This window comes from Ursus arctos, unplaced genomic scaffold, assembly GCF_023065955.2.
Source record: "Ursus arctos isolate Adak ecotype North America unplaced genomic scaffold, UrsArc2.0 scaffold_3, whole genome shotgun sequence".
In the NCBI taxonomy this organism is placed as follows: Eukaryota; Metazoa; Chordata; class Mammalia; order Carnivora; family Ursidae; genus Ursus; species Ursus arctos.
The window spans coordinates 87,040,573-87,057,772 of record NW_026622985.1 but is presented as its reverse complement, the minus strand read 5'-3'; the positions used below and the strand labels follow the sequence as shown (position 1 = coordinate 87,057,772).

The 17,200-nt window shown below is 44.4% G+C and overlaps 1 protein-coding gene across 3 annotated transcripts in view; it reads left to right on the top strand.

Moving 5' to 3' along the window:
* CREB3L2 (cAMP responsive element binding protein 3 like 2) overlaps positions 1 to 17,200 on the top strand; it is a 107,810-nt gene that overhangs the window by 54,263 nt on the left and 36,347 nt on the right. For all 3 annotated transcript variants that reach the window (XM_026511638.4, XM_044388603.3, XM_057304333.1), the window contains one exon: positions 8,642 to 8,858. In XM_026511638.4, the coding sequence (XP_026367423.1) occupies positions 8,642 to 8,858 (217 nt within the window). The remainder of the gene's footprint in view (positions 1 to 8,641; positions 8,859 to 17,200) is intronic.

The window sequence follows — 17,200 nt, the reverse complement described above, 5'->3', positions numbered from 1 at the left end:
GATGGTTTGAGTTTCTTAAAACAAATCAAAGAGGACTACCCCATCTGATATGGATTATATGTTATTTCTGGAACAGCTCTGCCTGCTCTAAAAGGATCCGAAGAATTTCCTCCCACAATCTGAGGGGACGTCCTGGTCTCAGGCCCACATTACAATTGAGAAAGCATTTGGCAGTCAGGAATCTGGTTGCTGAGTTCTCTGTGTTAGTGTTTGGGAGGCAGCAGGCCATGCTGGAAGTCAATGGGAACAGAATTGGAAACCAGGAATCCTGAGCTACTCCCCTCTTCTCCACAGCCCCCCATCCCCACCTTCTAGATAATTCTTATCTTGTCAAGACCAGATACAATAATGATGTGGAAGTGTTTTGTCCCGTGTAAAGCACTATGCATTTGACATGGCCTATTATTATTATTATTAATTATTATATTTTCTTATAATTTTTATTCCTGTAGGGACTGGTTAGATACTGTTAAACCATAGAAAGAGAGGCCTTCTACCAGGCTAAGCCTGGTTTGGGCTCTGAAAGAACTTAAGAAGCACATTTGGGGGCATTTGCTGCTATACATATAAACGAACTAAGAAGTAGGCAGATTGAATTTCTTTGTGCTAGTTAACCCCAAATCTTTGAGCTCTCCTTTGCCAGCAGGAGCCACCCACAGGGTGTTTCTCCCTTACTCTCATTAGCTGATTTGTTTGTATAAAATGAAATAATGATTTTTTTTCACCTCAATCATTAAGCAAGAAGACTTGCTATAGACCATCAAGATTGGATTGCATTTGGAGAAAATGCATCATTACTCATCCTAATGATGAAAAATTATGTCGTTTAAAAGGAATTAGTATTGGTGCATCTCCCTGGAAACAAATATCACATAAAAATTCATATTTACATAATAAATAAATTAGGGGTTAATTTTTTTTTTTTACAAAAAATAGAATACACCCTACCAATGGATTTATAATAGGATTCCTTTACATAGACATTCCCCAATGCCTTTACAATTTGACTAACCTATTTCACATACCTTTTATTTTTCACAAAGAAAGGCACATCTGGATACTACAAACCAACGGTTGGGTGTTTGGGCTCTTTAAGAAACAGTTTCTGCTACTGCTTGTGAAATGTCAGTAAAGCATATATCACTTTACCAAAAACACTACCCCTGCCCCCCTCCACAAAAAAAAAACCACCATTTCAAACTGCCTGTGTAATAAGGATTTCTAAAGCTCAACCCCACATTTCTTTATTTAGAGAAATATGTATTATACCTTAATATTGGAACCAGCAAAAAACTGAGTGCCCTTGAAGTTTCACAGTATTAGGGTTTGATCTGTAAGCCTTTTTTTTTTCTTGTGATTTTGACAGAATAGCCAGTTTTCTCTCCTACTAGGCGTCTCGCTGTATCCTGTTTGCAGGGCAAGACCCACTCAGGTCTAAGGAACACTCTCCTTGGAGGTGGCCTCTGGGAGAGTGAAGAGGAGAGGGCGTTCCCTCCCTCCCTTCCTCTTCCCTCTTTCCCCCACCCTCCTTCCTTTCTCCTCCCTCCTCCCTCTCTCCCTCCTGTCCAATACTGGCCAACTGTGTGTTTTACTGGAGGGAAACCTTGGTTTCTAAAGTAAATTTGAGGTGTGCCCTCAAAATTATTTCTCTGCATTTCTTTGAGGCTTTGGGAGTTGTCAGCTTGCCCCTCCCACGTCCCCTATGTCTGTCCATGGCTCCAAGTCTTTGAAGCATTCTGTGCTCTGGGCAAGGCTCCTAGCTGCAATTTTTCACTAAAAGCCCTTCTTCCCCTGCCTGTGAGCAAGCCTTGAGCCAGATGTGGGCAGCCAAGGCAGCCTCATTCCAGGCAGGAGGCCTGGAGAATAGAATCTTTGTTGGGCGCATTCACTGGAGCCTGGGGCAGGCCTTGGGCCCCCTTGCCTCTTGAGGGGGCTGCCGGGTGCTGCTGTGAGTGGGTTCCTCCCATGCCTCCTCAGCCTCACTGCTCTGGGCAGGGTACCACAGGGCAAACCTTGTTTTCCTAAGTTTTGAAAAGCTTTTGCATTTTGTATTGCCGTCGTTCACTCTCCCCACCCCCTGAACACACACACACACACACACACACACACACACACACACACACACAGAGTTCACCGACAAGGAGACTGAATCCAGAAGAGATGGTGTGACAGCCAGAGAAGCCCAGGGCTGGGCCTGGCTGCTCATGTTAGCTTGAGCGCAGGAGATGCCTGTTGGGCCCACCTCGGGTGGTAACTCATATGGCATCTCAGGACAGTGATCTCTTTATAAGACGACCCTTGTTCATCTTATAAATAAGGCCAGTGCAGCACCTTGCTCACTGTATTTGTTGCCGCTCACTGTATTTGTTGAAAGAGCGAAACTTCGTGGTGAGCAGAAGTACAAGGAAGACGGCTCAGTAGCTTGATGCATCCAGTTACTTGAACTCAAGAATTATGAATCCTTTGTTTTTCTCCTCCTCCCTTCTCCTCCCCCCATGACCTCAGTTCTTGGGGCAATTGTTAGCAGTGCGAGGCCGCCCAGATTGTAAGCCACTCGTTCCTTGGGCTCTCCTTTGACAACTGGTTAATGACCTACAAACATAAGGTCAGTGCTGCAGACTTTGTTTTATAAAGTAAGTCATGTATGTCAGCTAACGCATTTCTCTTAATTTATCTGATCTGTACACGTGGATATACGTTTTAAACATTCGATGACACTTCTTTCTAATTGTAGGGAGGCCTAGGTTTTAATTGAGATTTGTTTACTGTTTACTGGGATAGAATGATAATAAATGGAGACAAGAGACAGTTGTTGAGGGCATGTGATATGTGGTCTGTACTGGGCTCTGAGTTTGCATCTTGGTTATGGAGTTTATAAGGCCCAAGGGCAAAGGGTTTAAGTAACTTGGCAATGAGAGAGACATCAAAGAAGAATAAAAATGTGTCAAATTAAGAGATACTTATTCGCAAGGACTGAAGTTGGTCAGGGAAGTAAAATATCTGTTGCAAGCTATGTCTGTCTAGGATGACTGTAAAAGAAATAGATTCTTTTTTTGGGGGGGGTAGTTTCCTAATGGATAGGAAAATCAAAGGATATTCTAGAAAGAGCACTGTGAGAAGTCAGCGTGCAAGAACAAACGCCAACATCTTATTGTTTTCATTTTTATAGTTTTTTTTTTCTTTTTCCCTAAAGAGCTTTTTAAAAAATTGATTGCTATGCCAGTGAAGTGCTGGGTGTATCACATGCATTATTTAACTCAGCCCTCACAACAGGAAGCTGGTACTGTTGTTCTGGTCACTTTACGGGGGGAGCAAACTGAAATTTAGAGACCTGAGGTCCTCTAGCACAAGCCCATACAGCTAGGAGCCAGGATTCAAACTCAGAGCTGTCTGGTTCCAGAGCTGTATCACCCAGTGTCATACGGAAACAATTAGAGTTGGAATGAAAGTATCATGGGTTAGAATCAAGGGAGACAAGACTTTACAGGACAGCTGGGGCCAGGCTGGAGGATATTAAATGTTGCGTCTTAAATAAGGAGGAGATGAGACCTTGACACTTCTTAAAGCAAGTTGCCAAGGGCCTTCTTCACTGATATGGGTGAGGAACACTCATGTCATGAGGCAGGGGTTCAACCCTGTCAGGAGGTTTCTTCCAACCTGGAGATTCTATGATGGGACCGTGAACCCTTTGGCAGGTGTGTGTCTCTGTCATCGTTACTGCTCCTGTCCCGTGGAAGTGACGTAGGAGCCTCCCCGTCTAGCAACTCCCTGGCACGTTTCTACAATGAATGTGGAAGACCGTTTGTGGTGGACGAGGGGATGGGCTGTCGGTGAAATCTATGTGAATATTTTTGCAATTCCAGCCCCCACTACATGTCAGCTTTGGTGACAGGCTTCAGCGAGGCAGCGTTCTGTACTAGAAAGTGCGTGGACTTCGGAGCCTGTGGCCCCAACCGTGGGCAACGTACCTGACTGCCCCAAAGCCTCGTTTTCTCACTGGCAGGTGGGCACATGTCTGCTTATAGGATAGCACCTCGCTCACTTCCTAAAAGTCCAGTATGTGAAGCACTTCTCCACCAGAGGAGGTGGCCTCTGGTTCTGTCCACATTGTCGTTGACGATGAGCAGCCGCTTCGTGTGTTATACCGGAGAGAACTTCTCCATGCAGTTGGATCAGGAAGCTCAGACACCTCATTCCTAGAAGAAATACCGTGGGGAAAGTTCAGTCAGTTTGGAATAACGCGACCTTAGTTCAAGGCCTAGCTCAAGCAGTTGGCAACTGAGGCCTTGTGAGCTTTGATTGAGGGGAGAGCTATGAAAATACCTTGTGAATCCAGAGAGCTTGTCTAGACTTTTGGGCAGAGTGACAAAATGCTATTATGCCATGTCAACTAAAATTTCATAACCCTTGGACTCACACGCATCGTCCTTTGCTAAAGTCTTTGCAGGATCCAGGAAGACTCCCTGTTTGAGGAGGTTCATTTTCCTCTTTGGTTTTTGGCCTCCAGGACCACATGTCCCACTCTCGCTGGCTGCCAGTAATGACGGGCCAGTTCTGGCCTTGTCCCTGCACCAGCGGTGGGATGTTGGCCTGTCCGCTGAGTTCCTGAGCCCACAGTTGCCAAGGAGACCCAGCTGGAGCTGATCTGCTGGGCTGAGTCACAGCATCTGGTTGGGACAAGTTGGGACAGTATCTTTTCTATCACAAGTATCCCCCTGGGACCTACTCAGTGCTCACCACCTTGCCAAGTTCCTAGGTGTGCATGGAGGTCAGGCACAGTTGGTCCCTTCTTCTGAGGAGGTTCTTTTTCCAGAGAGGAGGTTAGCATAATGCATTCAGTAACAACTGCGAGTTCTTCAGGACTGCTATCATTTAGGGCTACTTTGTCTGTCAACGTGATAATTACTACAAAACCCAAAGTAGGGGGAGTTCAGGGATGGTTAGCAGAGTTAGAGAAGGTTCATTATTGGTTATTCGGGGGATGTTCACGAAAACACTCATTACTGCTGCTCAGGAGAAGGAAAATGGTGTCAGCCGAGTAGCCCAACCTGGCGGCTTCCATGGGAAATCAGGGCAATCAAAAAGAGCCTTGCCTCAGGGTAGAACAGGATTCCAGAGGTTTAGCATGGTCAGCACAGCTGGTCAGAGTTGACATTGCCACTCAGGGGACAGAATCGTGGCTGGGAAATACAGGGACTGTGAGTTCAGCTCTCGAGTTTGCATTTTAATTTTGTATTACTTATTTTGTCTTTTGTTACCTGAATGTTGGTCTTGAATTCTGTCAGATACTTGCAAAATATTCACCATCAGGCAACCAGGAAATTTGTCTTTGGGGACCCGCTTAGGGAGTCGGTCCCTGACTTCAGGTTGTCTTATAGTCTGGAAACCTGGATCCCAACCTTAGCCTTGCATGTGTTCTGCTCCTTGCTATGCGCAGTGTGGTCTATGGACCAGCAGCATTATCTGGGAGCTGGCTAGAAATGCAGACCTCTAGGTCCACCTGGACTTGTGGGTCACCATCTGTGTCTTTTTTTTTTTAAGATTTTATTTATTTATTCGACAGAGATAGAGACAGCCAGCGAGAGAGGGAACACAAGCAGGGGGAGTGGGAGAGGAAGAAGCAGGCTCATAGCGGAGGAGCCTGATGTGGGGCTCGATCCCATAACGCCAGGATCACGCCCTGAGCCGAAGGCAGACGCTTAACCGCTGTGCCACCCAGGCGCCCCACCATCTGTGTCTTAAGGTGATTCATCAAAGTGTGAGAAGCACTGGCCTAAATGGCAAGCTCAGGAAAGGCATGGCTTTTCTGTTGTCTTCTTTATTATGTCGCATCCCCAGTACCTATTTCAGGTTTAACACATGGTGGCTGCAATAGCCATGAGTCTTCCTCTGACTTGGGCATATCTCAACCTCTAGGGACATTGTAAGCTTCTGGGGAACTAATTGTCAAGTGGGGCATGTGGGGGTGGGGGAGGTGAGTGGGTTGGGGTTGACCTTCAGTGGTTGAAAAATGGAAGTGAGCATTAGAAGCACAGGTGGTGGGGGCGGTTTTCATACGGATGCTTTTGAACAACTCAAAGCCTCTGAAAGTGGGTCACAGGATTTGTATTTTTTTAAAAATCTTCCCATCATGTTCAAGAATGTTTATTATGTCACATATCATAATCACATATAATAATAAGATATTTAAATATCTGTCAAGAAGAAATAGATAAAGGAGCACCTGGGTGGCTCAGTCGGTTAAGCGTCTGCCTTTGGCTCAGGTCATGATCCCGGGGTTCTGGGATCGAGTTCCGTGTTGGGCTCCCTGCTCAGCGGGGAGCCTGCTTCTCCCTCTGCTTGTTGCTGTCCCTGCTTGTATCTGTCAAATAGATAAATAAAATCTTAAAAAAAGAAGAAATAAATACAATGGAATACAAATCAGAAGCTGAAATGAATGAAATAGAGCTGCATGTATAAACATGAATAAATCTAAAAAATGTGTTTGGAGAGAATAATGTTGCAGAAGGATGTGTGAGGGATGGTACTATTTATTTAAAGTTTAAAATGTTCATATGTATGTAATGGAAATATGTATACGTGAATGGGGATGATAACCAAGTTCAGGGTATTGGTTAACTTTCGGAGGGAGGAAGGGAAATCGGTGGGAGCTTTAATAGTCCCTTCATGTTTTATTTCTTAACAAAAGAAGCAGTAAAAAAATGTTGCAGCAGCAAATATGGAAAAAAAAGGTTTTCCCCAAAAGAATGAATACATAATTATTCATGGTACTGTTTCTATACTTTTTCTGAATGTTTTCAATATTTCATTATAAAATGACTAAAACAAAAGTCTCCTGGTGATTGTGATGCAGGCAGTTGACCTTTGGGAATTCTTGCCTTAGATGTTTCTAGGAGTTTTTCAGTTCTCAATGTGTTTGTGTGCAGAGAACTCTCCCCCAAGCACCTCTCTTATTCTTGTAGATGGCTGGTGCCTATCAGGCTGTGCCCAAGGCCTGTGGCTTCCCTGTATTCTGTCCCCGTAAGATGCAGCCACTTCTCATGCTGGTGATGTTGGCGAAACCCATCAATCTAGCTCTACTTTGAGGACCTAGCCTACAAGGCCCTCTTCCCTGTTGTCTCCTTTTCTCCTTTATTAAAGGAGAAGTTCTGTCCTACAACTACCGTAATCTTAGAGCTCTAACCTCCTGCCTTCCCATCCCCAAGGTGCATTCATTTTCAGAACACCTTCACTGACACTCCAGTGGTAGGGCTTTGTATCCAGATGGATCCCAAGAGTTTTCTTGGCCTACCCTGAGCATCACCATTTGCAATCAGTTCTCCTATTGCTGTATGTGCTTTTGTAACTTCCTTTCTTACCCAAAGTGTCCCTGAAATTTAATCAGTAAGGATGACACCGATTAGTCTGTGACTCAGGGAAGGTTAAGAAGGAAGAAATGGCTCTGGCAGCTGGTGCCAGAATGCACTTTCAAATTTAATTTAATTTTGTTATTATTATTTTTAATGTAGTCTATAGCGGTAGTTCTAAGCCAAGGATGATTCCCCCCTCCCTGCCTCCAAACCAGGGGACATTTGGCAGTGCCTAGAGACATTTCCAGTTTCTAAAACTAGGGGAGTGCTACCAGCATTGAGTGGGTGCTAAACATCCTATAATGCACAGAAAAACCCAGCCCCCAATAACAAAGAATTATCTGGTCCAAAATGTCACAGTGCCAAGATTGAAAAACCCTGTTCTCCACATGCTCACACCATGCATATCCCCCTGTCAGTGAGGGAGAATATTGGGGGCTGTACCTCCGTTAGTGTGGGACCGTGGAACAAGGGTACAGGGGTCCCTGTGACCATGCGTACAGACCATTCCTGTATCATCTTCACTGCATGGTGTGGGCTAGGGAGTCAGTGGTTGTTGGAGATCTAAGAAGAGAAGAGATTAAGGAAAAACTGGAGAGGAACAGAGTCCAGGAGGTGGGGAGAGCAGAGGGAAGCTGCCTCTGATGCCTTTGCACTTGGCACCTTGCTATTAATAGTACCCTCATGCTATAGAAATACAGGATAGCATATTTAAAAATATTGCCACTGAAAAATGTGGTAGAGAGTTTCAGTGATGACCTTTGGTGAGTTGTGCTCTGCCCCCACTTGTCTGCGTTGTGATTTTGCCATTCGTCTCATGAAGAAGTGGAGTCTGTTTTTCCACCCCATGCATCTGGGCTGGCCTTGTCACTTGCCTTGACCGAAAGAATGTGGAAGGAGTGTGATGTGTGACTTCTGAGGCCATTCAGCTTTGTTTTCCTCCCTGTTAGAGCATTTCTGCCATCATGTGAGGGATCTCAGCCTGACGCAGTCTCTGAGAAAAGGGTCCAAGCATTCGGCTGGCCCGGCCCCGCGTAGCTCCCAGCCAACCTTCCAGCTCAGTGACACATGAAGTGAGCTCGTGTGCCCAGCCGGTCCACAAAGTAGTGAGGAATAATAGACTGTGGTTATTTGAAGCCTCTACACTTTGGGGTAGTTTGCTACACAGCAGTAGGTAACTGGACATTGTGCCTAAGTGACTTCATCTGAAGCAACGGACGATGTATTTGCCTTAGACTATCGTGTAACTATCAGATCATGGTTAAGAGTTCTTCCTCCTTTGTTTCTCGTAGCACTTCTCGGAACTCCTGGATGAGTTTTCCCAGAACGTGTTGGGTCAGCTCCTGAATGACCCTTTTCTGTCCGAGAAGAGCGTGTCGATGGAGGTGGAGCCATCCCCAACATCCCCGGCGCCTCTCATCCAGGCCGAGCACAGCTACTCCCTGTGTGAGGAGCCTCGGGCCCAGTCACCATTCACCCACGTTACCACCGGTGACAGCGTCAATGACGGTAAACCCAGAGCGGGGGCAGCACCTGGGACCATGGCATCTTTGTCTCTGAGCTCCTTGGGGGTGTGGAGCACGTGTTACACTCTTGTTGGCACCCACTTTAGCCGCGTACCTAGTCCATGTAAAGTCCAGAGCTTGGGCTATGCAGAAACGCAAAGGGGCGTGGGATGCATTTCTTTACCCCTCGCTGGGTGCTCTGGGAACTTGCCATCACTGAATGGTAGTAGTTGCTTTCTTTGACCCTGTGGTTTGGGCAGCAGAGCATCCTTTTGCAACTCAGGTTGGCCTCTCTGGTTGACAATTCCAGGAAGTCCGTTGTTTTAAGAGGTCATGTCATTTTTTTTTCAGAGGAAGAGTTTTTCTGACCACTCTTCTCCACAGAAGCGTCTTAGGCGTTCTCTTAACCCATATTCAGTATGTTCTCTTGACCACATGTATATGAGATCTTGGTGAGCATTCCCAGGGCACCTAGCATTCTTGGTGACCTTTTCTTGCCCACCATCAATGCCATCAGTATGGTATTTGTTGAAGATCTAGTTTTCTGGGCTTTAGAGTATTAAGCAGTTATGCCATTTGTCTGTAAAGTGACTATCTTCCATGTCTGAACTCCTTTATCACATATTATCAGTGCCTTAAAGTGTAGCCGTTCATTCACCTAGTGGTTCTTGAGTTCACAGGTGAGACATTGAAGGAAATATGAAGAAAAAAATGTGCACATTGCTTTCCTACAACTTATCATGTGGGGAACGTGAGAAATGAATACAACTGACAATAAAAATGTTGAACATATGCTAAAGGTGGTGATGAAGGTGATGTGTTCTGCAGGCAGACCTCAGTGTAAGGTCTATGTCAGTGACTAGTTAGGGGCAAACTACTTAATATAGTCAAACCTCAGGTTCCTCAAGTGTGAAAGGAGGATAAAAACAGCATCCACTTCATGTCCTGTTGTGAAGATTAAACATGCGAATCTATGCCAGCACCTAGCCTAGGACCTGACTCATAGTAAGGATATTGTTCTTAGCTGCTGTTGCAATCACTATTATTCCAAACCAGGAACTATAAGAGGATAGCAGGACCTTAGGTAATCAGGAAGTTTTTGTGGAGGATTTCTCAATTTCCCAGGCTGTGTGCTCCAATGAAATATGATAGTGGGTTCCTACCCGTCAGACTTACTGTTGGATTATTTTCTTTTTGTTAGTTTATTCTTCATATGTCTGTTAGATTCAGTGAATTTGCTTTAGATTATAACCCTTAAGAGGGCAGGGACAAATTACAAAGCTGATGGAGCTGGTTGCTTAGGACTAACGAATGGAAACATTTCTCTGGGTAGTAGTTAGGATACTCGTCAAGTCAGGACTCCAAGGAGTTATATGGGATGAAGGTATAAAAACATTCAAGAAGAATGTTCACTTTTGTTCATAGTCATTCCCTATTGCAAAATCTCAAACAGTCCTCCATTGTTCATAGAATGAAGCCGACCTCACAGCATGGCTCTGGAGGCCCTTCAGGGGCTGATCCTACCTCCCTTCCCCACCTTGTCCCATTGCTCCCTGTCTGCGTGGCTCTGGCATTGACTTCTCTACTCCATGCTTTACACTGCTTTGTCTACTCTGCGTTTCTGTTACCTTCTCTCACCCTCTTGTCAACCTCACTAGTTAAATTCTCACCGATCCCTCAAGACTCAACTCAGTGTCATCCAGTGTCTGACTCTCCCATCTGGAAGTTGTCAGCCTCTATGTTTTCATAGCACTGTTACTGTTTATTTGTTTATTTGTTTCATTTTTGCCATTTTTGTGGAGACTATTATTACACTTGTCCTTATATTTCAGCCATGATTTATTTTTCTGTTCTCTTCTCTATTTTGAGCTGGCTGCAACCAAGTGTGATTATGTGTTCCTGGTACTTGCTTGGCACATTGAAGGTATCTGATTTGAATTAATTGTGCAGGAAGTTGTTAAGGGAGAAGGTATGGAAAACTGAAGCATGTTCCACATCTCTGGTGATGGCGTCAGGGAAGACACCTGTTCTGTTCTTCCATGCATTGCTTGCTCGCTGATGATGCAGATACCCCGGGCTGTGTGCATTTGATCAGGTGGTATTTCTCGGCTTATAGCAGCTGTCTTGTATAGAAGCAAGCAGTGCCAAGGAGAAGTAGATATTTTATAAATGCTGTATGATTCACTCTTAAAATTCACTTCATAGCAATTTATTGAGTAATTACCTTGTACTTAACCTGACAGGGATTGTCCTAAGCGTTGAGGGTGAAAGAGCGAACACAATGAACAAAGATCTCTGCCCTTGTGGAGTTGACATTCTAGGAGATAGAGGTGGAGTAGAAAGTAAGAAAAGGAAAGAAGTAAAATACATGGTTTATTAGATGGTGATGAGCGATATACAGAAAAATAAATCAGAAAAAGGGGTCGGAAATTTCTGGAGGGGGTGGGCAAGGGTCTTAGTCTATTCGGTCTGCTTTAACAAAACTCCCAAAGACTAGATAGCTTATAAGCAACAGAAACTTCTTCCTTACAGTTCTAGAGCCTGGAAGTCCCAGATTTGGGTGCCAGCAGGGTTAGGTGAGAGCCCTCTCTAATCGCAGACTTCCTGTGCTATCCTTACGTGGTGGAAGGGGCGAGGGAGCTCACTGGGGTCTCTTCAGCTGTTTCTATTTGTGTGGGCTCCACCCTCATGACTTAAGCACCTTCCAAAGGCCCATCACATGGGACATTAGGATTTCAACATAAGAATTTGCGGGGAGCGCAAACATTCACCCCATAACAGGGGAGGAGGAATTGAAATCTTAAATAGGATAGAGGAGCCAAGGCCCTTCTTGGAAGGTAATGTCTGAGCAAAGATCAGCAGGAGATGAGGAAAAGAACTAGGTGTCTCAGGAAGAGGTTTGTAGGCAGGGGAAACAGCAAAAACAGAGGGCAGAAGCTGTGGGACTGGAGTCCTAACCACAGAGCCACACTTACAGTGAGATGGTTAGCGTCTGTGGAGTCGTCAGCCATTCTGCAGCCTTGCTGTTCTAGAATATGCAGATTAGAGAAGACCTCAGTGGTCTAGGCAGATTGACTTTCCCCTTCAATTCCATGTATGTTTGTTGAACACCTGCTGTGTGCCAGGCGCCATCCTACATACTTGAAGGACACAATAGTGAAACTGAGATCCTACCTCTAAGTAACTCAGGGTCTAGTGAAAATGCCGTGTACCCCAGTACTTTACCGGACAGAATATAAGCAATGTCCCAAGGGGAAATGAAACTGTAGGAGTTCAAAGCGGAGGGAGCATGCCCAGGGAAGATCATAGGAAAGGTTGCATGAATGAGGCAGAGTTTACGGGGGGCCTTGAAGCGTTGAGTAGAGCTGAAACAGTGGCAGTGGCTGGAGGGAAGCAGAGGGAGGCCTGAGGGCGAGGACATTGATTCTTTTAAAACAAGATCTCTAGTGAAATCACTGCAAATAAGCAGGTTTCTGAAAGTTCAAGGTCTTTTTCTCTTCTATGATGAAACTATTTCTCTGTATTTTAATTGTAATCAATAGAAATGCAACATAAGGGAACTCGTGAGTGCCACCTGTGCCAATAGTGTTGGGGAGAAAGAATCAGTGAGTCTTTTCCAGGAAGCCTTTCTTATCATTGGGCCAAAGCACGCACCTTTCAGTGCCTTCCCCTCGTGCCTTGTTCTGTTTGTAAATCCCGGGCTGCAATAGGGCTGTGCTAGTCATTTGCTGAGAACAGTTAATAGTCAAATACATTTTGCAGAGGGTTCCCGATCCACAGTTCATGTTCAGATATTAGTATTTCTCTGAGTTAAAGCCACCCTTCTCAGCCAGCAAAAGCTCTTGTATCAGTAGGGAATAATGAACAAGGAGAGTAACCGTTTGGACGTATGAAATCAAAGTTAGACAGTATACATGAGTGGATGGGGAACTTTCCCCGGGAAAGCTTTGTCTGGGTCTTAGCTTCCAGTATTTTTCTGAGTTTTGTGTGAAGGGGCAAATGTTTGGGAACAGAATTATTTTCTTCATTTGAACCCCAGTTTGCATCTGCCTTGAAGAAGGACCAATCCCAAGGATTCCCCCTTGTGCCACGTGCCCTGTCAAGCAGATCCCCTCCCTGTTGGAGAAGGGTGGTAGCTCTTTAGGCAGTGCGTAAGGGGGCAGCCTTTAAAAATTGCTGTTCACATTTAATTTAATATTATTTTTCTCTTGCATTGGGAAAACAGCTTAGCAGAACTACGAGTCCTTGTTTCTAGTGATGGATAGTGAGTTAATTATTTCATTATACATGGGAAAGCCAGTGATTCAGATCTCCTTGTCCAATTTTCTTTAGATTAAGTGGAATTCTTCTGTAGTTGCCTCTAAGCCTAAAAGGAAGTGCTATACAGTTTGAGTAGACCCTGTCCTTGTTTATTAGGATTGTTCTCTTTCTTTTTCTCCTTCTTACCCTCTCCTCTTCTGTCTCCCACTTCTTCCTTCTTCTTTGTCTTTCCCTATTCTCTCCCTGCTGACTCTCTCTTCTCCCCCTCCCTCCCTCCTTGAATCCCAGGCCAATTACGGAGAGCATATGTAGGTGCTCTTATCCTATTAACTTATCATGGGACGCAGATGGACTGTAGACCCCTAAAATTGTATACAACATTTTGGGCTATCTACATTTGTCAGTTTTTCTGCTGAGAGCATCTATACCTTTTTTTAGATCCTCAAAAGAGTCTGTGACCCCCCCGCCCCCCCCCCCAAAAGAGGTTGAGAAACACTGGTCTAAGATTACATAGGAGTCATCTATCTTCAGGACTGAATTTGACTATAGACTTCTCTGAAACACTAGTGCTAAAGAACTTCATGTGGGCTCAGCAACCACAAGGGCCAGCCCTTAGAATGTGGGCTCGGCCTTCAAAACCACCAGAAAGACATCCTGCATCCAGCTCGTTCATTTCTGTCCATGATTAGGACTGTTAACCATATGCCAGGCAGGGTTTTCTGTTCTACAAAAACAGAGAGAGAGAAGGTTATAAAGAGATAAGCAGAAACGTCCAAGTAAAATGTCTGTGGATATTTTTATACTCTGATGGGGAAAAAAGTTCATATTTGAATGACCAAGTCTTGCTTACCACATGGAAGGTATCTTCATGAGTTGCTCTATTTTAGTCATCTTCCTTTGTAATTAAATTGGGATGCTAGGTATTCATTTGCTTTGTTTTTCAATTTCTGTCTTTTTCCTAAAGAAGAAGCTTAGTAGTGCTGGAGTAAGTCTGTTCAGGGAGAACTAGACACGGCCACTATCCTCCCAGATGATATAGGAACAAAATTAGAACATACGTAAAATACCACCAGATTCAGCAAAAAATGTACAAGTATTAAAGTGATCTAATACAATATTTCTACCACACAAGAGCCAAGGTAGCTTTATTTTGGGTGGAATAAGGAATTGTAACTGTGGCTGTTCCAGGTTTGAGAGAGAGTGGGACCAGGGACATAAATAATAATTATCTTCCTTCTGATTAAGCCAGTTGGGCTTTTAGCGCTGGTAAGGGCAAGGGATGGCTGGGTAGGGTGGCTCGGTATGGAGACCCTAAATTTATGGAGCTGTTTTCACAGGTGGGAAGGAAAACTATAGTCTGTGAGCCAAAGATGAGCAGTGCTGCTGGTAAATGTGAAGCCTGGTGGAAACCAAGACTTGGGTTTTTTGGGGAAACAGATTTTTAGGAAAGTGGGATGGTGTTTTGGGAAAGAGTAGAAGAAAATGATGTCGCATGGCTGGTGATGCCAGAGCACAGGAAGATGTGCCTGGACATGGGTCCGTAATACAGGGAGGAAAGGGAAGGTGTATAATGTGCATGGCAAAGAAATAATGGGTTTTGAAATAACTGGATGAAGCCCACAGCGGGATTAGCATAGGATCCAGTATGCGGAGTAAAGGGTAGAGATGGGTCATAGATGATTGGGTTTGCAGTGTGCAGTGTTGAAGACATCTTGATGTTGAGATGTTCCAAGGAGGTGAGACGTCAAAGAAAGTCGCAGAAAGACAACGAACAGCTGTATCTTCATCCCATTTTGTTCTAGCTACCGGCAAGAGCATCAGTCAGTCAGAGCCATTGTAGAGGGGTAGATTCAGGGGAGGAAAGGAAGTCGTGTTGCTCACCTACCCACAGAGAGGAACTGGGTCCTCTGATGTGGGTGGGCTGGGGATTCAGAGGTGGGGTTGGACAAGTAGAGGAGGAGTTGTCGTCTCTGAGTCTAGCACCTGGGCTATGACAGAAGCTCTTTTCCTATTCATCGTCTCTCTTGGTATCGCCTTTACTTTCTTTTTCTAACAGGCAAAAAGGATAATGAGGCTTCCCCCTTAAAAAAAAAATAGAAAGAAGGAAAGAAAGAATGACTTCTTTGTCTGCCTAACCCCTAGAGTAGCTAGAACAGCAAACCAATGAGCACATCCATCTAGCAATTGAAATTACGTTGGGTATTCACGCGCGAGTCATCACTTTGCTTAAGGAAGAGAAGTGTACAAGAGAGGTTGTTTTGTGTGTGTTAAATAAATGTTTTGAAGTCAACCACGTGTTCCGAAGATATTTATTGAATTCATACTCTGAACACAGTATCCTCCAGGAGGGCCAGAGCAGCTAAATTCAGAACACCTGATAGTCTGCAGCGTCAAATTGCCGAGATTTGAACCTGGACCCTGCCACTTACTAATGGCAAGTTGCTCAACTCTCGTGTCTCACTTTTCCTGACCTTTAAAATGAAAATAATGATAATAGTACATACCCCGTACTGCTGTGGTGGGGATTACGTAAATTAACGTGTATTAAATGTTTACAACAGGGCCTGGCAATTAGTAAGCACTAAAGAAATCTTGCTGTCTTTAAGCCGATGACCGCATAACTAAATACACAATGCACCAGGTGGCCACGTAAGAATGACCAGAGTGAGGGGGAGAGGTTCTCCATGCGCAGGCACAGAAAGGACACGGAGTAAGGGAGGTGTGCGGGAGAAAGCGTGGTGATCACAGAGGTCCGTCTGATACATGGAAACATTGAGAACAGTGCCTGGCACATAGTGGACACTGAAAACATTTCAGCTAGTATTCATTGGTTTCAACGTGGGACTCTTTACCTCAGGAACATTGGATTCTAATTCTATACAAACCAAGGTGAGAAAATAGCAAACACAAATATTGCAGTTTTTGTAGTGGCTAATTATGGGCTCAAAACACATTAATTGACTAAAAATCACTTTTGGCTAGAGACCTACTTAATCATTGATCTGTTGAAAGCAATATACCAAAGTGGCAAAGACAGCAGGCTGTGAATGCCAGGTGAGCCCCACCGCAGCTGGGTAGCTTGGGGTGAATTATTTAATCTCTTAGGTTTCTTGTCTAGAAAATGTGGGTAATAGAATGCCTGCCTTACCTGGCTGCTCTTAGGATTAAATTAATATATGTAAAGCTCTTAGAATAATATGTAGCATATAGTAAACACTCACAGTGGAGTGTTTGCTCTTTTTACTGTTTTCACCCTTCATCATATCACTCATGACTGAAGGTTATTTCAGGGTCAAGGCTCCCAGGGAAAGGACCATGGACAGACAGGCTTCTAACTTTCATTTGGACATCGGGTGGGCTGTAGTTGAATAGGATTCTGACACATTCAGCTCCACTCTTGCCGTTCTCCCAGCCTCCAGCACCCAGCCTTACCATTTTTTCCTTTAAGAGCTTTTTGCATCAAAAACCAGTCAAGATTTGCCAACTCCTTTGAAAAATTTCAAAGAGCAAACACAGTTATCAAACGCTGAGGGATTTAGATGAGGCATACTTTACAAAAATTTCCTTTTCACGTTAGCCCTGTTATACAAATAGCAAATGGGTATCTGTGTGTCTGTATCCTATAAGTGGTCCTTGCCCCATGTGATTTCACTTTTTAAGAATATATACGCACACACTATATATACATATGTCTGTATACATATATAAATATATATAACATATTTGTAAAGATACTGCCCCCTCCTAATTTAGAGTTGAATCTTTTTTTTTCCCCTCTTCCCGAGGAATCAGGATCTGTTCAGTGCCGTTATTTACGCAGTACATATGGAAATGATTGAGGATGTGCACTGTGGTGTTGCCTCCACATTGGCTTCAATTCTGTGTCTTTTCTAGCCCCTTCGGCACCCTGCTGTGTGAGTAGTCTTAGAGTTTAGCCCCACTTCTCACAGCAGCTCCATTTTGTCCTTGGATGGGAAGGACTTGCTCACCACCAGGAGATAGTGGCTTGTTTTTATTTCCTTGCTGATAGCTGAGTGGTGATGCTGAGGAAATGTGCCAGTTGGGTTTGACCTCTGACAGGAAGCT